Below are 22683 nucleotides of genomic sequence, written 5' to 3'. Positions count from 1 at the left end.
TTTCCACAGAAAAGTGGAAAGACTTAATAATTCACAATCTTCTAATTCTGTACTTCCTTTGGCAAACTCTCAACAAATCTTTTCACTGATTGTGTCACATATCAGATATCTATCTTATACAGTCCCAATAGATGGAAACTACACATTTATTTTCATGACCAAAATACAAAAACAAATGTACAAGCCTAAAGGCAATAAAATGCTTCACCACACACAGCTTGATAAGACCACAGAAACACCAATTTTTGTATGCCAGTTGAAATCAAACATATCTTAATTTTGGACCCTTCAAACTTTAATATGGACTTACTTGATAACAGATATCAGGTGAATCCACCCAAACATTTGTATTCAGCAGAAGTCTCTAACTACACATCTCCTTAATTTTATATGATAGTCCTACAAAAATATTGAAAAAGTGTACATTTAATTTTTTTTCTAGCGTCTCTCATGTGAAAGCGGCACCTTTTTGGTCACTATTTATGTGTTGCGTCTAAATACACTTTATAGTGACTGAACAGGTTAAACAAATACTTCTCAAGAAACAGAAAAAGAAGACAACTTGGAACAGCACCAGCCATGCCAGTATATGTACAATGTATGAATAAAAACTCAGATCAGAATAGCATGGACAATATGTTAGTTATATGTCCTTGTGAATATATAGTGAGGAGAGTTATCAATAATTCTGCAGATAATGCAATTTCATCAAGTGTCTTGTAAATTTTCTGTTACAATTTTCACACAATCAGTGAAATATTCAAAAAGGTTAAACAATTTTTTTATTACTGAAAGCACTCTAACTTTAGTAAAAGTGAAAAGAAATCTATGAAATTTTAACACAAGGTTTATGACCACAAAAGAAAGGTTGTGATTGATTTTGGGAGTTTTGATCCCAACAGTTTGGGAATTAGGGTCCAAAAAAAGGGGCCCAAATAAGCATTATTCTTGGTTTTTGCACAATAACTTTAGTTTAAGTTAATAGAAATCATTGAAATTTGAACACAAGGTTTATGACCACAAAAGGAAGGTTGGAATTGATTTTGGGAGTTAAGGTCCCAACAGTTTAGGAATAAAGGGCCAAAAAGGGGTCCAACTAAGCATTTTTCTTGGTTTTCGCACCATAACTTTAGTATAAGTAAATAGAAATATATGAAATTTAAACACAAGGGTTATGACCATATAAAAGGAAGGTTGGTATTGATTTTGGGAGTTTTGGTCCCAACAGTTTAGGAATAAGGGCCCAAAGAGTCCAAAATTAAACTTTGTTTGATTTCATCAAAAATTGAATAATTGGGGTTCTTTGATATGCCGAATCTAACTGTGTATGTAGATTCCTAATTTTTGGTCCTGTTTTCAAATTGGTCTACATTAAGGTCCAAAGGGTCCAAAATTAAACTTACTTTGATTTTGACAAAAAATGAATCCTTTGAGTTGTTTGATATGCTGAATCTAAAAATGTACTTAGATTTTTTATAATTGGCCCAGATTTCAAGTTGGTCCAAATCGGGGTCTAAAATTTAACTTTGTTTGATTTCATCAAAAATTGAATAAATGGAGTTCTTTGATATGCCAAATCTAACTGTGTATGCAGATTCTTAATTTTTGGTCCTGTTTTCAAGTTGGTCTACATTAAAGTCCAAAGGGTCCAAAATTAAACTTAGTTTGATTTTAACAAAAATTGAATTTTTGGGGTTCTTTGATATGCTGAATACAAACATGTACTTAGATTTTTTATTATCGGACCAGTTTTCAAGTTGGTCCAAATCAGGATCCACAATTATTATATTAAGTATTGTGCAATAGCAAGAAATTTTCAAAAGCACAGTACTCAGCAATAACAAGAAATCTTCAATTGCACAGTATTGCGCAATAGCAAGAAATATCATATTGTGCAATAGCAAATTTCAATTGGAGTTTTCTTTCTTTGTCCAGAATAGTAGTTGAATCAACTTAAATCATTGTTTAATACAATATACAATGTATATTCGCTTTTACTACCAAATGATAAATTAAAACAATCTTTATAATTCAGTGATAACAAGCACTTTTTTTACATTTTAATATTTTATGATGTATTTAAATGAATAATTATTGTTGCAAAGTCCATTAGAAATTTGAATTGAGATCAGTTTTGGAATAAAGGAAAGGGGGATGTAAAAAAAATTGGGTTGGGGTGGGGGAGGGGAGGGGGCGTGCGGTTCAATTTATCTCATTAGAAATTTCATAAATTACATTTTTTTGAGAGGATTAATATTCTTCAGCATAGTGAATTGCTCAAAGGCAAAACAAAAATTTTAAGATCATTAGACCACATTCATTCTGTGTCAGAAACCTATGCTGTGTCAACTTTTTAATCAAGATCCAAATTTCAAGCTGAACCCAGCTTGAATATTATGTCCATACTTGCCCCAACCGTTCAGGGTTCAACCTCTGCGGTCGTATAAAGCTGCGCCCTGCGGAGCATCTGGTTAAAAATGGCTGGATCGGCCCCTGTAAATATCAGCCTTACTGGCTTACTGACTCTATAGGTCAATTAAATAGCAAGATCTACTTGCTCACTAGCTCTGTAGCTCTTAGCTCAACAGACTCACTAGCGCTGTAGCTCCACTGGCTCACAAATTGTCGCTCTTTCCGCTTTATCTTTATCAACGAAGCTCTCTAAGCTCTCTAGCTCTTCTGTTTCTCTCGATACAGCTCACTTATAGCTTAAGGTAATACTTCTGCTAAGTTTCAGTTATTGGAAAGACTAGAGCAGTGAATCCAATGTTTGGAACTATAAGCAGGTATTTATCTTATCACTTATACTTGTGATCTGATCGTAATACCGACCCCGACTGACTGCTAACGGCTGTTTATATACCCCTGGATGATTGGGATATACCACTTTTGGACAATACCATTATCCTATATTGCCTAGTAACGAGGGTGTATCAACCCTGGATGAGTCGACCTTTATTGGACTGTGCCATATTGAGCATATCATAGTAACAAGGGATGTAAAGTAATGAAACGATAATATCTTATCTCAATGAAGATATTACGGTACCCGATGACCATAAAAATACCATTTATATTGTTATTACATCTCACGCTGAGGATTCTTCATACAAGTTAACTCATTTGCCAGTTTATAAAATAGTCAGAGATATGCATAACTACTTGAATTGGAAAGTAGAATATAGTCCGAAATAATGAATAATGCAAGTTATCAAATGATTAACCTCACTGTAACTTTAATAAAATGTAACTTATTAATACGATGAAGTTTAAGGTAAGTATTAAGACAAATAAAGAAATTGTAACTGTACCTTTTAATTCCAATGTTTTGATGTTTAGGGTTCAAATAGGAAAGGGAACAGTAACTACTGACTTCGCCCTTTTTAATGCATAGTCGTCCCATAGCCTTTCGTCACACTTCTACCTTTTGGATAAAACTTTCATATTAATATGTGTATACCAACACGATTAATCATTTGATACAAAAAGATAGTTATTTAAATACGGATATTTCTTAGAATTGACGATCATCCTTTAAAAGTTACGGTCATCATTTACAAATTACGATCATCTTAAAAGCAGTTACGGTCAGCCTTGTTATGAATCGCTGATTCTGTTACGGTCATCTCGATTGTGATTTACGGTCATCTTGGCGATTTTTTCAAATCGAATTTCCCGTTTCATGCACATTTCTCAGAAGTAATTAGTGATTTCCGAGTGATTCTTTTATAAATTTACATCGTTTCAATGTATGATTTGTAAAGAAAATGATATAGAAACACTTTAACAGACAATACAGAAACTGACCTAATTTTTCATCCGACATCTTGGGATGACCGTGAATGCAGTTACGGTCATCAGCTTTACCCCAGTGATATTGGGAAACCAAACAGGCCTTTGAAACTGTGATGGTAAATGTCATCAGATCTGACGATCATATGACAGTATCGTGGAAACTAAAACGGAATATGGGAAAACATTTTTTTTTTTCTGTCAATATGCATGTTCTTTCCGAATGAAACTCTTCAATTTTAAATGTTACTCCATATCTTAATTTAAGAACAAAACCAATTTCTGAATATAAATTGCCAAAATGTGTGGATGACGCTTTAATAATTTGCGTCCATGTCTACTCCTTCTAAAATTGTAATAACTGTGTTTGAATACTAACATCAAAGTTTTAAAAGTAGTCAGAAAAGTCAAAATTTCGAGATTTCAATAGTCAAAATTTTAACTTTAAAATGAAAATTTCGAGATTTTAAAAGATGAAATTTTGAGTTCAAAGTCGAAATATCGAGTTTAAAAAAGTCGAAATTTTGAGTTTAAAAAAAGTCGAAATTTTGATTTTAAAATAAGTCGAAATTTCGAGTTTTAAAGAAGTCGAAATTTGAGTTTTAAAAAAGTCGACATTTTGAGTTAAAAATGTCAGAGTAGAAATTTCGAGTATCAAAAAAGTCGAAATATAAGATTTTTGAAAGTCAAAATTTTAAGTTTAAGTCAAAATTTCGAGATTTGAAATGTCAAAATTTCAAGTTATAGTCAAAATTTCGAGATTTGAAATGTCAAAATATCGTCTTTGAAAAAAAAGTTCAATGCCAATTTTATTTTTCCTATGTCCCTAATACGCTTCCGTATACTTCCTTCAGATTGCAGTTCAACCCGACTTTTAGTTTTTTTGTTAAAATATATATACAAAAAAACACATACATGTATTTTCATTTTTTCAGAATCATGGAGTTTTGTGAAATTATCAAATTTTCTCCTGTGTTTTTTTTTCATTGAAAAGTGCAAATAAGTTAAGCACAGCTAGCATTGTAGTAACACAGTTTGAATACTAATTGACCAAAATAAATAGAATATTGCGTGGGGCTCTCTGGAATTTTATCACGATATTAACGTATTTTCCCCTAGGAAACATCGTTATTATTTGTTGAATTCTGCAGTATAGGGAATTCAATGTCCCAATTGTTTCCCAACCTTTATGAAAATACATAGAAGCATATATATATTCTAAATCTATACTACAACGGTTAAGTATTATTACAATAGTTGTCATGGTAACAAATATCACCCATAACATCATCAAAACAAAAGATATATAATAAAATTTATGTAAAATATACATATAAATACAAAAATGTATGTTAACATTTTTCATGTTTCTAATGGGAATATAACTGCATGCTTTAATCTGTTTAACTCTCAGTCCTGTCTTTCCTCCTTGAGAAGACTTAACAAATTTGAATATATACACTGTGGCATTTTGGTGGAGGAGTGGAGGTTGGGTAGTTTCTGTTTGAATTATTCATAAATCCTTATAAGGAAAATTGAGAGGTTTAGCTATAAAACCAGGATTAATATACCATTTTCTACATAAGAAAATGCCTGTACCAAGTCAGTAATAAATGACAGTTTTATCCATTCGTTTGATGTGTTTGAGCTTTTGATTTTGTTATTTGCTTAGAGACTTTCTGCTTAGAATTATCCTTAGTGTTCCGTATATTTGTTATTTTACTTTTTCCTACAACATTTGGTTTCAATTTGGTAATCTATAATTATTCATGAAATGTTACTAACAGATGATGGACTTCGTGTGAATTGCAATAGCACATTCTAGCTTTTGTCAAGGTCCATATAATATTTGAAAGTATTGCTCTGACAATATAATGTCATTTACAAATGGGGAAAAAATAAGAAATTTTAAATTTCTAATTTTCCTAGAGCAATAACTCTCACAAATTTCAAACAGCAAGAGACCAAACTTGAAATCTCACTTAAAAATATAAGCTTACAAACCGTCAATAGAAACATTTGGTTTAAGCATTTCCAAACTGAAACTGAAGTGACAAAGACATACAGATGGATTGACAGACCAAAAGAAAAATATAAAGACATGGTCTTTTTTAAAAGAACACTTCACACATAACAAAGGCAAAATCTCTTTGTTATTACTGTGCTACAATCAGGATAATGCAATGCTTAGGTGTACATTAACTACCTCAGATATACTGCACAGTTCAAATGTACTCATACCTTAAGGGCTGATCCTAGACTTTGAAAGTGGTGTAATTCCATAAAATAGAAATAAACAGCTGCACCATGAGCTCATGTTACGTCCGTCGCTTTTTCAAAGAATAAATTTCAATAACTTCTCAATGTCATATCACAATTTCATGAAAAACTAAAAGGGGGGGTATGTTAATAGATATAAACCCAACACCAAAGTTCGTCCGTTAGGTTTTCTTGTTTGGATTGTTTTACATTGTCATTTCGGGACCTTTTACAGCTGACTATGCAGCATGGGCTTTGCTCATTGTTGAACGACGTATGTTAACATATAGTTGTTTATTTCTGTGTCATGTTGGTCTCTTGTAGAGAGTTTTTTCATTAACAATTATACCACATCTTCTTTTTATGCCCCACCTACGATAGTAGAGGGGCATTATGTTTTCTGGTCTGTGGTTCCGTCCGTCTGTGCGTCCGTCCGTTCAGGTTAAAGTTTTTGGTCAAGGTAGTGTTTGATGAAGCTGAAGTCCAATCAACTTGAAACTTAGTAGACTTGTTGCTTATGATATGATCTTTCTAATTTTAAAGCCAAATTAGACTTTTGACCCAAATTTCACGGTCCACTGAACATAGAAAATGAAAGTGCGAGTTTCAGGTTAAAGTTTTTGGTCAAGGTAGTTTTTGGTAAAGCTGAAGTCCAATCAACTTGAAACTTAGTAAACTTGTTGCTTATGATATAATCTTTTTAATTTTGAAGCCAAATTAGACTTTTGACCCCAATTTCACGGTCCACTAAACATAGAAAATGAAAGTGGGAGTTTCAGGTTAAAGTTTTTGGTCAAGGTAGTTTTTGATAAAATTGAAGTCCAATCAACTTGAAACATAGTACATATGATCCCTATAGTATAATATTTCTAATTTTAATACCAACTTAGATTATTACCCAATTTCACGGTCCATGGAACATGGAAAGGATAGTGCGAGTGGGGCATCCGTGTACTTTGGACACATTCTTGTTTAAATTAACAGAAAAGATACCAAAAAAATCTACATGAAAGTCGGAAAATATAATATTGTATGTATGACAGAAAAAGGGCTCCAGAAAGGTTCTCAGATCAAATGGTCACTTTTAAAAATTTCTTTAGTTAACCAGGCAATTTATACAGTTGACAGTGACACCAACAAAATTCAAACTTGATCTTCTGTGTTTTGTGGTAATAAGCATTATGTATACATGTTTCATAAGATTTGGTTGAGGCAAACTAAAATTAACCAGATGCTCCGCAGGGCGCAGCTTTATACGACCGCAGAGGTTGAACCCTGAACGGTAGGGGCAAGTATGGACACAACATTCAAGCTGGATTCAGCTCTAAATATGGATTGTGATTAAATACTTGACACAGCATAGGTTTCTGACACAGAATGAATGTGGTCTAATGAACTTAAAATATTTTTTTTTTGCCTTTGAGCAATTCACTATGCTGTTCAATATTAATCCTCTCAAAAAAATGTTTGAAGAAATTTTCTTTTTATATATGAAATCTGAAATGAGAAAAATTTAACTCCCCCTCCCCCCCCCCATTTTTTTTCACATCCCCCTTTCCCTTTTTCCAAAACTGATCTCAATTCAAATTTCTAAAGGAGTTAGCAACAATAACTACTCATTTAAATACATCATAAAATATTAAAATGTAAAATAAAGTGCTTGTTATCACTGAATGGTAAAGATTGTTTTAATTTATCAATTAAAAGTGAATATACATTGTATATTGTACTAGTATAAAACAATGATTTAAGTTGATTCAACTACTATTTTGGACAAAGACAGATAACTCAAATTGAAAATTTCTTGCTATTGCACAATATTGTGCAATTAGATATTCTTGCTATTGCGCAATACTGTGCAATGGAAAATATTTGCTATTGCACAATACTGTGCAATTGAAGATTTCTTGCTATTGCTGAATACTGTGCAATTAAAAATTTCTTGCTATTGCACAATACTTAATATAATAATTTTGGATCCTGAGTTGAACCAACTTGAAAACTGGGCCCATAATCAAAAATCTAAGTACATGTTTAGATTCAGCATATCAAAAAAGCCCAAGAAATCAATTTTTGTTAAAATCAAACTTAGTTTAATTTTGGACCCTTTGGGCCTTAATGTAGACCAATTTGAAAACGGGACCAAAAATTAAGAATCTACATACACAGTTAGATTTGGCATATCAAAGAACCCCAATTATTCAATTTTTGATGAAATCAAACAAAGTTCAATTTTGGACCCTTTGGGCCCCTTATTCCTAAACTGTTGGGACCAAACCTCCCAAAATCAAACCCAACCTTCCTTTTATGGTCATAAACCTTGTGTTTAAATTTCATAGATTTCTATTTACTTATACTAAAGTTATGGTGCGAAAACCAAGAATAATGCTTATTTGAGCCCCTTTTTGGCCCCTAATTTCTAAACTGTTGGGACCAAAACTCCCAAAATCAATCCCAACCTTCATTTTGTGTTCATAAACCTTGTGTTTAAATTTCATTGATTTCTATTTACTTATACTAAAGTTATTGTACGAAAACCAAGAATAATGCTTATTTTGGCCCTGTTTTGGCCCCTAACTCCTAAACTGTTGGAACCAAAACTCCCAAAATCAATCCTAACCTTTCTTTTGTGGTCATAAACCTTATGTCAAAATTTCATAGATTTCAATTTACTTAAACTAAAGTTATAGTGCGAAAACCAAGAAAATGCTTATATGGGCCCTTTTTGGCCCCTTATTCCTAAAATGTTGGGACCAAAACTCCCAAAATCAATCCCAACCTTCTCTTTGTGGTCATAAACCTTGTGTTAAAATTTCATAGATTTCTGTTCACTTTTACTAAAGTTAGAGTGCGAAAACTAAAAGTATTCGGACGACGACGACGCAAGACGACGCAAGACGACGACGACGACGCCAACGTGATAGCAATATACGACGAAAAATTTTTGCGGTCGTATAAAAATGTAAAACAATAAAAACAAGAAATTTAATTAAATTTATATTAAGTACAAAATAAACATTTCAATGAATGAACGGAACAGTTTGCATAAATTTGTACAATCGATTACTGTAAACCAACTTATTTTCGCGGATACTTTATTTAATTTCGCGATTTTCTATTTAACTTGATGTAGTTTGATAAGGAAATATTCAATTTTTACATATATTCGCAACGATTTATTTTCGCGTTATTTCTATAAAATAAGGTGATTTACAGTATAAGGTTTATGTCTGGTACATATATTGCAAAAACAAACAAACAAACAAATAATTTATTAGAGTCTCACCTCTTTAAAACATTTGATATACAACACAATATAATATTAACAATTTATAAAAGAGCCACTCTAAAAAGAGTTATGAGAGACTGTAAAAACACAGATTAAAATACATTGATATTACATCTATTACATATATCAATATATCTTAGCATAAAACACCATACTATTAAAAACAATTATACAAAAGAAAACAAAAAACATTATAAACACTTATTACGAGTATAAAATACACTAGGATGTGTCTCTGTAAGCTATGAAGTTTACCTAACCTGAAATTGTATACTTCATATTCAATTTGGTGAAGTTTGTCACTTGTATATCAATTTGTGCATTCTCATAAGTCTCTGTAAACTATGAAGTTTACCTAACATGTAATTGTATACTTCATATTCAATTTGGTGAAGTTTGTCACTTGTATATCAATTTGTGCATTCTCATGTGTCTCTTTAAGCTATGACGCTTACCCGACTTTAAATTGCATACGTCACATGGATAAAGTGTGTTTCTTGTATGTCAATGTGTGTATTCTAATGTGTCTCTGTAAGTTTAAGCTGGCTCAGATTTTATCATGCTGATCTTTTCCTTCACATTTTATGTGCGTAAATCTAGTGTGTCTTCTCATTTGTCTCTCTATGTGCTCGAAACTATGAAGTTCACATAACTCTTTATCACACACTTGCCATTTATAAGGTTTCTCTTCAGTGTCTTTTCTCACGTGTCTCTCTTCTTTACAACATGCATCGCATTTACAAGGTTTATCACCAGTATGTATTCTCATGTGCTTCTGTAAGTTACAATTAAGACTAAACCCTTTAACACATACATCACATTTATATGGTTTATCACCAGTATGTGTTCTCATGTGGGTCTGTAAGTTACAATAATGACTAACCTCTTTATCACATATATCACATTTATATGGTTTATCACCAGTATGTGTTCTCGTATGTCTCTCTAAGCCAGTTCTCTGACTAAACCCTTTACCACATACATCACATGTATATGGTTTATCACCAGTATGTGTTCTCATGTGTGTCTGTAAGGTATAATTATGACTAAACCCTTTATCACATTGAACACATTTATAAGGTTTATCTCCCGTGTGTGTTCTCCTGTGCCTATGTAAATTTGAAGGATCACTATACCTTTTATCACACAATTGACATTTATAAGGTTTATAACCAATGTGTATTCTCATGTGTCTTTGTAATTCACCAGTTCGACTAAATCCTGTCCCACATTTAACACATTTATAAGATTTATCACGAGTATGTATTCTCATGTGCCTATGTAAATGTTGGCTCTGTTTAAACTCTTTGTAACATTCACCACATTTATAAGGTTTATCACCAGTGTGTGTTCTTGTGTGGGTCTGTAAATTTGAATTACTCATAAACCTTTTACCACAAACATCACATTTATAACGTTTGTCACAAGTGTGTGTTCGCATATGAATCTGTAAATTTGAACTAAACCTAAATCCTTTACAACATATATCACATTTATAAGGTTTATCACCAGTATGTATTCTCATATGTCTTTTCAAATTTGAACTATCACCAAACCCTTTACCACATATATTACATTTAAAAGGTTTATCACTAGTATGTGCTCTCCTATGATTCTGTAAACTTGTACTATACCTAAACACTTTACCACATACATCACAGTTAAGGAGGTAGACCTAGGTTAAGGGAAATAACTCTTAAAATCATCAGTACGTTTGTGTCAACCATTTTCAAAAACATATTCTAAGCTTCTAGGTTACATAGATTATTTTTAATCTGTTTCAGGTAAATGCTTAAAAAACATTGATGAACTTGACTTTTACAAACGCTTAACTGATTTAAAGAGTTATCTCCCTGAACCAAGGTTTGTCATCAGTGTGCGTTGTTTTATGATTCTGTAAGCTTGAAATATTCCTAAACACTTTACCACATACATCACAGTTAAAAGGTGTGTCATCAGTGTGTGTTCTTTTATGATTCTGTAAGCTTGAAATATTCCTAAACACTTTACCACATATATCACATTGATAAGGTTTATCATCAGTGTGTATTCTCGTGTGTGTTTTGCAGCTTGAACTATCAACAAATCCTTTACCACATATATCACAGTTATAAGGTTGATCACCAGTGTGAACACGCATGTGTCTCTCCAAAGTTGAACTTTGACCAAAACCTTTACCACATAAATCACATCTAAACAGTTTATCACCAGTATGTACCCTTATGTGTCTCTGCAAGCTTGCACTTTGACTAAACCCTTTCCCACATACATCACATGTATACAATTTGTCACTAGCATAACTAGTATGTGTTGTCATGTCTCTGACTTAAGTTTATCAATATAAAAAAAAAATTCCTGCAACTTTGCAGTATGTGTTCTTAAACTATGCAGTATATGTTCTAATATTCTCCTCTAACTCAGCATTATGTGTTTTATATTTTCCTTTTTTATATAGCACAAATATCACAATCCTGAAGTTGAGTTCTCCCAGTATGAAGTTGATATAAACTGAACTGTAGTTTGAGAAAGGAAGGTAATTAGAGATGTATCTGTTTATTGTTCGACAATATTTTGGTTTCTGTACACTCTTGGACACTTTATTTCCAGAGTCTTAAAAAAAGAAATTAATTATTATAACTATAGGCTCTAAAGAGCCTCAGTGTGTCGTCCAGCTTAAAAATGGGTCTATGTGCATATTAAACAAAGGACACAGATGGATGCATGACACAATTGTGTTTTGGTGATGGTGATGTGTTTGTAGATCTTACTTTATTGAACAATCTTGCTGCTTACAATTATCTCTATAATAAAATTGGCTGAGAAGTGAAAGTCGAAAATATTTTGTAAAAATTTACAAAATTTTACAAAATTTAGGAAAATTGTTAAAAATTGACTATCAAGGACAATAACTCCTTAAGGGGTTAATTGACCACTTTGGTCAAATTTACTTATTTGTAGCTCTTACTTTGCTGTACATTATTGCTATTAACACTGTATCTGTAACTATATTAATATTCACGATAACAACCAAAAGCTGCAAAATTTTCTTAAAATTACCAATTCATGAGCAGCAGCCCAACAACAAGTTGTCCGATCTTTCTGAAAATTTCAAGGCAGATAGATCTTGACCTAATGAACAATTTTATCCACAGCAGATTTTCTCTTAATGCTTTGGTTTCAGAGGTATGAGCTTCATTTTACCCTTTGTACTATTTTTAGCCATGTTGGCCATCTTGGTTCACGGGCGAGGTCATCGGACACATTTTTCAAACTAGATACCCTAATCATGCTAATGATGATTGTGGACAAGTTTGGTATGAGAGTTTGGTTAAATTTGTCTTAGTAGCAGAGTAGAAGATTTTTGTAAAAGATAACCAAAATTTACAAAAAATTGTTTAAAATGTCTATAAAAGGCAAAACTCCTTAGGGATCAACTGACTACTAGTATTTTTGTCATGTTGACTTATTTGTAGATCTAACTTTGCTGAACATTATTGCCGTTTTACAGTTTATCTCAATCTGTAATAAATAGTCACGATAACAATAAACTAGAGGCTCTCAAGAGCCTGTATCGCTCACCTGATTCTACTTGGGTTTTTGAATTCATATGAAAAAATATAAAATTTGGCTAAAAGTGACAACACAACCTCATTGATAAGGAAAGGAACATGTTTAATTTCATTCAAAAGTCCCCCACTGGCGGCCATCTTGGATGGCGGATCAGCTACAAAGTAACAACACTTGGTCAGCACCTCATAAGGAACATTCATGCCATGTTTTGTTTTATTCCATTCAGTGGTTCTCTAAAAGAAGTCATTTGTATGCATTTCCCATAGGGTCCTATGTTAAACTAAGTCCCCTGCTGGCGGCCATCTTGGATGATGGATCTGCTACAAAGTAACAACACTTGGTCAGCACCTCATAAGGAACATTCATGCAATGTTTAGTTTTATTCCATTCAGTGGTTCTCTAAAAGAAGTCATTTGTATGCATTTCCAATAGGGTCCTATGTTAAACTAAGTCCCTGCTGGCGGCCATCTTGGATAATGGATCGGCTACAAAGTCACAACACTTGGTCAGCACCACATTAGGAACATTCATGCCATGTTTGATTTCATTCCATTCAGTGGTTCTCTAAAAGAAGTCATTGTATGCATTTCCCATAGGGTCCTATGTAAAACTAAGTCCCATGCTGGCGGCCATCTTGGATGATGGATGGGCTACAAAGAAACAACACATGGTCAGCACGGCATAAGGAACATTCATGCAATGTTTGGTTTCATTCCATTCAGTTGTTCTCTAAAAGAAGTCATTTGTATGCATTTCCCATAGGGTCCTATGTTAAACTAAGTCCCCCGCTGGCGTCCATCTTGGATAATGGATCGGCTACAAAGTAACAACACTTGGTCAGCACCACATTAGGAACATTCATGCCATGTTTGATTTCATTCCATTCAGTGGTTCTCTAAAAGAAGTCATTTGTATGCATTTCCCATAGGGTCCTATGTTAAACTAAGTCCCCCGCTGGCGGCCATCTTGGATGATGGATTGGCTACAAAGTAACAACACTTGGTCAGCACTCCATAAGGAACATTTATGCTATGTTTGGTTTCATTCCATTTAGTGGTTCTCTAGAAGAAGTCATTTGTATGCATTTCCCATAGGGTCCTATGTTAAACTAAGTCCCCCGCTGGCGGCCATCTTGGATGATGGATCGGCTACAAAGTAACAACACTTGGTCAGCACTCCATAAGGAACATTCATGCTATGTTTGGTTTCAATCCATTTAGTGGTTCTCTAGAAGAAGTCATTTGTATGCATTTCCCATAGGGTCCTATGTTAAACTAAGTCCCCCGCTGGCGGCCATCTTGGATGATGGATCGGCTACAAAGTAACAACACTTGGTCAGCACCCCATAAGGAACATTCATGCTATGTTTGGTTTTATTCCATTCAGTGGTTCTCTAAAAGAAGTCATTTGTATGCATTTCCCATAGGGTCCTATGTTAAACTAAGTCCCATGCTGGCGGCCATCTTGGATGATGGATGGGCTACAAAGAAACAACACACGGTCAGCACGGCATAAGGAACATTCATGCAATGTTTGGTTTCATTCCATTCAGTTGTTCTCTAAAAGAAGTCATTTGTATGCATTTCCCATAGGGTCCTATGTTAAACTAAGTCCCCCGCTGGCGTCCATCTTGGATAATGGATCGGCTACAAAGTAACAACACTTGGTCAGCACCACATTAGGAACATTCATGCCATGTTTGATTTCATTCCATTCAGTGGTTCTCTAAAAGAAGTCATTTGTATGCATTTCCCATAGGGTCCTATGTTAAACTAAGTCCCCCGCTGGCGGCCATCTTGGATGATGGATTGGCTACAAAGTAACAACACTTGGTCAGCACTCCATAAGGAACATTTATGCTATGTTTGGTTTCATTCCATTTAGTGGTTCTCTAGAAGAAGTCATTTGTATGCATTTCCCATAGGGTCCTATGTTAAACTAAGTCCCCCGCTGGCGGCCATCTTGGATGATGGATCGGCTACAAAGTAACAACACTTGGTCAGCACTCCAGAAGGAACATTCATGCTATGTTTGGTTTCATTCCATTTAGTGGTTCTCTAGAAGAAGTCATTTGTATGCATTTCCCATAGGGTCCTATGTTAAACTAAGTCCCCCGCTGGCGGCCATCTTGGATGATGGATCGGCTACAAAGTAACAACACTTGGTCAGCACCCCATAAGGAACATTCATGCTATGTTTGGTTTTATTCCATTCAGTGGTTCTCTAAAAGAAGTCATTTGTATGCATTTCCCATAGGGTCCTATGTTAAACTAAGTCCCATGCTGGCGGCCATCATGGATGATGGATGGGCTACAAAGAAACAACACATGGTCAGCACGGCATAAGGAACATTCATGCAATGTTTGGTTTCATTCCATTCAGTTGTTCTCTAAAAGAAGTCATTTGTATGCATTTCCCATAGGGTCCTATGTTAAACTAAGTCCCCCGCTGGCGTCCATCTTGGATAATGGATCGGCTACAAAGTAACAACACTTGGTCAGCACCACATTAGGAACATTCATGCCATGTTTGATTTCATTCCATTCAGTGGTTCTCTAAAAGAAGTCATTTGTATGCATTTCCCATAGGGTCCTATGTTAAACTAAGTCCCCCGCTGGCGGCCATCTTGGATGATGGATTGGCTACAAAGTAACAACACTTGGTCAGCACTCCATAAGGAACATTTATGCTATGTTTGGTTTCATTCCATTTAGTGGTTCTCTAGAAGAAGTCATTTGTATGCATTTCCCATAGGGTCCTATGTTAAACTAAGTCCCCCGCTGGCGGCCATCTTGGATGATGGATCGGCTACAAAGTAACAACACTTGGTCAGCACTCCATAAGGAACATTCATGCTATGTTTGGTTTCATTCCATTTAGTGGTCTCTAGAAGAAGTCATTTGTATGCATTTCCCATAGGGTCCTATGTTAAACTAAGTCCCCCGCTGGCGGCCATCTTGGATGATGGATCGGCTACAAAGTAACAACACTTGGTCAGCACCCCATAAGGAACATTCATGCTATGTTTGGTTTTATTCCATTCAGTGGTTCTCTCAAAGAAGTCATTTGTATGCATTTCCCATAGGGTCCTATGTTAAACTAAGTCCCCCGCTGGCGTCCATCTTGGATAATGGATCGGCTACAAAGTAACAACACTTGGTCAGCACCACATTAGGAACATTCATGCCATGTTTGATTTCATTCCATTCAGTGGTTCTCTAAAAGAAGTCATTTGTATGCATTTCCCATAGGGTCCTATGTTAAACTAAGTCCCCCGCTGGCGGCCATCTTGGATGATGGATCGGCTACAAAGTAACAACACTTGGTCAGCACCCCATAAGGAACATTCATGCTATGTTTGGTTTTATTCCATTCAGTGGTTCTCTAAAAGAAGTCATTTGTATGCATTTCCCATAGGGTCCTATGTTAAACTAAGTTCCCGGCTGGCGGCCATCTTGGATGATGGATCGGCAACAAAGTAACAACACTTGGTTAGCACCTCATTAGGAACATTCATGCCATGTTTGGTTTCATTCCATTCAGTGGTTCTCTAAAAGAAGTCATTTGTATGCATTTCCCATAGGGTCCTATGTTAAACTAAGTCCCCCGCTGGCGTCCATCTTGGATAATGGATCGGCTACAAAGTAACAACACTTGGTCAGCACCACATTAGGAACATTCATGCCATGTTTGATTTCATTCCATTCAGTGGTTCTCTAAAAGAAGTCATTTGTATGCATTTCCCATAGGGTCCTATGTTAAACTAAGTCCCCCGCTGGCGGCCATCTTGGATGATGGATTGGCTACAAAGTAACAACACTTGGTCAGCACTCCATAAGGAACATTTATGCTATGTTTGGTTTCATTCCATTTAGTGGTTCTCTAGAAGAAGTCATTTGTATGCATTTCCCATAGGGTCCTATGTTAAACTAAGTCCCCCGCTGGCGGCCATCTTGGATGATGGATCGGCTACAAAGTAACAACACTTGGTCAGCACTCCATAAGGAACATTCATGCTATGTTTGGTTTCATTCCATTTAGTGGTTCTCTAGAAGAAGTCATTTGTATGCATTTCCCATAGGGTCCTATGTTAAACTAAGTCCCCCGCTGGCGGCCATCTTGGATGATGGATCGGCTACAAAGTACCAACACTTGGTCAGCACCCCATAAGGAACATTCATGCTATGTTTGGTTTTATTCCATTCAGTGGTTCTCTAAAAGAAGTCATTTGTATGCATTTCCCATAGGGTCCTATGTTAAACTAAGTCCCCCGCTGGCGTCCATCTTGGATAATGGATCGGCTACAAAGTAACAACACTTGGTCAGCACCACATTAGGAACATTCATGCCATGTTTGATTTCATTCCATTCAGTGGTTCTCTAAAAGAAGTCATTTGTATGCATTTCCCATAGGGTCCTATGTTAAACTAAGTTCCCGGCTGGCGGCCATCTTGGATGATGGATCGGCAACAAAGTAACAACACTTGGTTAGCACCTCATAAGGAACATTCATGCCATGTTTGGTTTCATTCCATTCAGTGGTTCTCTAGAGGAAGTCATTTGTATGCATTTCCCATAGGGTCCTATGTTAAACTAAGTCCCCCGCTGGCGGCCATCTTGGATGATGGATCGGCAACAAAGTAACAACACTTGGTCAGTACCTCATAAGGAACATTCATGCCATGTTTGGTTTCATTCCATTCAGTGGTTCTCTAAAAGAAGTCATTTGTATGCATTTCCCATAGGGTCCTATGTTAAACTAAGTCCCCCGCTGGCGGCCATCTTGGATGATGGATCGGCTACAAAGTAACAACACTTGGTCAGCACCTCATAAGGAACATTCATGCCATGTTTGGTTCCATTCCATTCAGTGGTTCTCTAGAAGAAGTTCAAAATGTAAATTGTTAACGACGACGACGACGGACGACGACGACGGACGACGGACGCCAAGTGGTGAGAAAAGCTCACTTGACCCTTCGGGCCAGGTGAGCTAAAAACGGCAAAAATTCCTTAAAATTACCAATTTAGGAACAGAAACCCAACGACAGGTTCTTCCATTCATCTGAAAATTTCAGGGCAGATATAAATTGACCTATTTTTTTTTACCTCTTGTCAGATTTGCTCTAAATACTTTGGTTTCAGAGATATAAGCCAAAATCTACATTTTACCCCTATGTTCTATTTTTAGCAATGGCAGCCATCTTGGTTGGTTGGCCAGGTCACAAGACACATTTTTAGCTCACCTGGCCTAAAAAGCCATGTGAGCTTTTCTCATCACTTGGCGTCCGTCGTCGTCGTCGTCGACGTCGTCGTCGTCGTTAACAATTTTTCAAACATCTTCTCCTCTGAAACTACTGAATGGATTTGAATGAAACTTAGCATGATTGTTCCTTAGAGTATCCTGCACAAAGTGTGTGCTTCGATTTTTGATCCGTCAAAAAACATGGCCGCCGTTTCTTAAAATAGAACATAGGGGTCAAATGCAGTTTTTGGCTTATATCTCAAAAACGAAAGCATTTAGAGCAAATCTGACATGGGGTAAAAATGTTCATTAGGTCAAAATCTATCAGCCCTGAAATTTTCAGATGAATCAAACAAACCATTGTTGGGTTGCTGCCACTTAATTGGTAATTTTAAGGAAATTTTGCAGTTTTTGGTCATTATCTTGAATATTATTATAGATAAAGATAAACTGTAAACAGCAAAAATGATCAGCAAAGTAAGATCTACAAATAAGTCAATTTGACCAAAATTGTCAATTGACCTCTTAAGGAGTTATTGCCCTTTAAAGACTTTTTTCACAATTTGTTCATCCTTTTGACTTACTTTAAAAAATCTTCTCCTTTGAAACTGCTGTATCAATTTCAGCCAAACTTAGGCTAAATGAGTTTTAGAGTTTCAGAGTATATAGTATAAATTTTATATTTCATTTCCTTGTATGTCAAGAAACATAGCTCCTATGGCTAAAATAGAACATAGGAGAAAATGATTTTTTTTTGCTTTTGAAGAAAATAGGACGATTCAAAGAACATTTAAATAAATTGAAAAGCAAAAATAATCATTGATATGAGATTAAACCAAAAAAATTCAGGTGAGCGATTCAGGCTCTTGAGAGCCTCTTGTTTAACTTGTATACCCTAATGATGATTTTGGCCAAGTTTGGTGTAATTTGGCCCAGTAGTTTCAGAGGATAAGATTTTTGAAAAAGTTAACGACGACGGATGACGAGGGACGACGACGACGGACGCAAAGTGATGAGAAAAGCTCTATTGGCCAGGTGAGCTAAATACAAATTAAGATATATTACAAGAAAAAAATCAATTTAAAAGTTTACAAAAGATATGACTTTGAAATTCCTGGTCCTTATTGATAATGATGTAAACTTTTTTTTGGACAGCGATTTCTTTGTCCCTTCTAACATGTCTTATATTGTTAAGGGCATACGATACAGTTTTGATCCCGTATTTACAGTTTGATGAAAATTTCCATATAGGCTATTTTTTGCCTGATTAAATCAAATATGTAATAAAAAAATATACCTTCATGTGCTACTTTTTGAGTTAAATGAGGTCGAAATTTTCTAAACTTGCTGTCTGTTACTGGCATAGCTTCAGAAACACGAGGAAAGATTAAGCTCTCAAAGCATGTTAACCCTCCACATTCTATATGCCCCCTATATGATCTTATATGTTAACCCCTCATCATTCTATATACATGATATATGTGACAGAATATGTTATAAACCCCTTTACATTCTATGTGTGACAGATCATGTTATTAACCCCTTTACATTCTATATATTAACCCCTCCACATTACATGTATGAATATATGTGACAGAACATGACATTAACCCCTCCACATTTAATAATGGACAGAATCTGTTATTCCAGTGCTTGTATTTAGGTGTTGCTGAAATTATATTTGCCGTTATTGGACTGTTTGATAGTTGTCTCATCAGGTGCGGATCCAGCAATTTTAAAAAGGGGGTGTCCCAACATGCCCAACATAGGATAAAGTGGGGGTTCAACTATATGTCCCCATTCAAATCATGCATTGATTGGCCCAAAAAAAAGGGAGGAGTGGGTTCCAACCCCCGGAACCCTCCCCCTGGATCCGCCAATGCTCATCATGCTCATTGGCACGCGAGGCGTTTAAAAAATCACAAAATCATAACTTATCTGCGGTGCGATAACTCATGGGATTTATTTTTATTTGACTGTTTAATATAATTGACTCATTGGCAATCCTATCTCATTCATTTTTCACATGTATACAATAAATTTCATGAATTTATTAGAAAAACATTCTGCATACATTTTATAAAGAATGCACATGAAGAAGTGTTACTCTCTGGTCTGCTTTACTTATAATTTAATTCATGTTAATGACAGTCTGTTTACAAAAGTTTATATAAAATCCCTGTGACAAGTTAGGACTATAGTTGTCCATTCGTTAAATAATGATGTGTTTTTGATTTTGATTTTGCCATTTGATAAGTGTCTTTCTGTTTTGTATTTTCCTCGCAGTTCAGTATTTTTGTGACTTTATTTTTTGCACATTAGGCGTTCCATAGCATTTGCTGTGTAAATCATTAAAAAAATAAAAATCAATGAGGCCTTTATCATTATGTTGTTCAGTATCAGTTAGATACAATAGGTAATTTTTAAGTCAACGGTTGTTAGTTTCAACTGAGACTACTATAACACAGTAGTCTCAGGTTTCAATTGGATTTTAAATTAAATTTAAATACTTTAAAAGTTTTACAGAAACATTTATAAAATCGAATATTTAAAAATCATATAGTGCCAGCAGTAATTTACAGTTTTACAAAGTTCTTTTGATTTGAAATCAAGACCGAAAACACTGGCAACATGTATATATTACGTATATGATAATTGCTTACCTACAAGTTTAACTTTTCTTAAATTGGGCACAAAAAAGTCCCGTAAAATTCACAACAATACTAAAGGGAGATAACTATTTTTCAACTATGTATGGAACGCCTGGTGTAACAAAGCCGTCTGCATTTTTAACAACAGATTAGCACTAGGTTGGTAGTTCTTAGCAATGGACTTCTGATTCTTGTTTTTATACAAGTGAAATATTTACACCATCATTTTTTATATATATATATGAAGATAAGATTGTTTCAATTCTTATTACGCGATTTTCATTTTCTTTAGTTGGATCATTGCTGCAACAACGAATTTGCTTTATACATACATGAATTTGCTTTATACATACATGAATTTTTATTTGTTGTTATTGGCTAACGGCTTTGAACTTGCTTTCAATCACTACGAGTGTTCTCAGATCGTTAATTTGTGTTTTTTGTTAGGGGTTTTGCGTTTCATATCTTAAATACCTTTTGGATTTTTTTTATAGTTCGTACCACTGTCCAATTGTATTAGGCGCCAGCAAAAAGGTTTTGCGCTTCATGTAACGTGACGGTACCCAAATTGCACCTATTTTGACAGTTTTTTCACCTACGTTTTTTTATGATCAAGAAAAAAATGTCCATACTGTGTTTATTTTGTAGCCCTGTCCTTCTTTATTGTATAGGTACACCAATTTAATGTTGAATCCATATTGAGTCATTAAAAAAATGGGTTTGAATCAACCTCCAAACTATCCATGATTCTGTAATGAGGAGTACCCAAATTGCATCCATGCTTAAATTCACATCGTCAAAAGTCTAATAACCGAGCTTTTGTTTAATTTCTTCAAATATTTTGAACAATATGATATAAGTCCATGCTTACTCTTCATATTTTACGAAATGGATACTTATAATATATTGTATTTGCTCATTTTAAAAAGATGACGTTTTGATGACGTCGCATGGTGACGTTTTCGTACATTTTGCTTTTTCAGTAAACAGTCCATCTGTTGATAAATACTGTGAACGTTTTGTGTATATCTAAATATGTTTACCTATGTTGAAAGACGTAAATAGTATCAAATCATAAAAATACAAATTGTTTAGTCTCTAGGAAATCTTTGAATCCTAGAGATTGCTATTTTTTCTAAATAGGTGCAATTTGGGTACTCGGTGCAATTTGGGTACCCTTACGTTATGTGTCTAACAAAAAAGTTGTTCCGGCGTGACATTTGTTCCGCCAAAACAAATTTCATAGGTCATATGTTCAACTGGAACTTATATCACAGAAGTTATGTTCCAGCACTATATTTGTTCCGGAACTAATTTTTTACCAAATGTGAAATAAGTTCAAGAACAAAAATCATAGCTCCATATGAGCATGATGAGTTTTGCTCCAATATTAAAATGGAATAAGTTCCTGTGATATTAGTTTTGAACGAAGGTATTTCATAGAAACCAATGAATATGTTTTGTTCGAACCTATTTCACAGAACATATTTACTTTTAACATATTGCACAGCGAAATATTTTCTTGTTACCCTTAAGAATTATAATGCAAGCTGGATGCTGTTCTGTGCTTGCATTTGCAATTGAAGGCATGACTGTAGGATGAAGATAATGAATAAAAACGATTACAATGTATCATTATTTGTATTTATGTTTTAACATTTATGTGGTATTCCACCTCCTTGTGTCCTGTTAGTCTGTCATGGGTGTTCTAATCATACACGCAGTACTAAGCTAGCTAAGGTCATTGCACAGTTTCAAAAGAGTGTGTCTTTTGTTTCTTTATGTCTTTTAATATAATTTAATAGAAACTGTGTCCTTTTCAAATTAGTACAAATATTCATCTTTAAGGTAGCACAATACAAAGATTTTTACACCTCCAA

At 34.7% G+C, this 22683-nt stretch overlaps 1 protein-coding gene across 1 annotated transcript in view; it reads right to left on the bottom strand.

The window, feature by feature from the left end:
• Positions 1 to 9887: 9887 nt before the first annotated feature.
• Positions 9888 to 22683, bottom strand: part of LOC139494075 (zinc finger protein 721-like) — a 33892-nt gene continuing 21096 nt past the window's right edge. The window contains exons 4-5 of the mRNA XM_071282246.1: positions 11187 to 11665; positions 9888 to 11015 (exon numbers count right to left, since the gene is read on the bottom strand). Coding sequence (XP_071138347.1) covers positions 9888 to 11015; positions 11187 to 11665 — 1607 coding nt within the window. The remainder of the gene's footprint in view (positions 11016 to 11186; positions 11666 to 22683) is intronic.

The sequence above is a fragment of the Mytilus edulis genome, chromosome 11 (assembly GCF_963676685.1).
Source record: "Mytilus edulis chromosome 11, xbMytEdul2.2, whole genome shotgun sequence".
Taxonomy (NCBI): domain Eukaryota; kingdom Metazoa; phylum Mollusca; class Bivalvia; order Mytilida; family Mytilidae; genus Mytilus; species Mytilus edulis.
The sequence above is the reverse complement of the archived record's forward strand: the minus strand, read 5'-3'. Positions and strand labels throughout refer to the sequence as shown.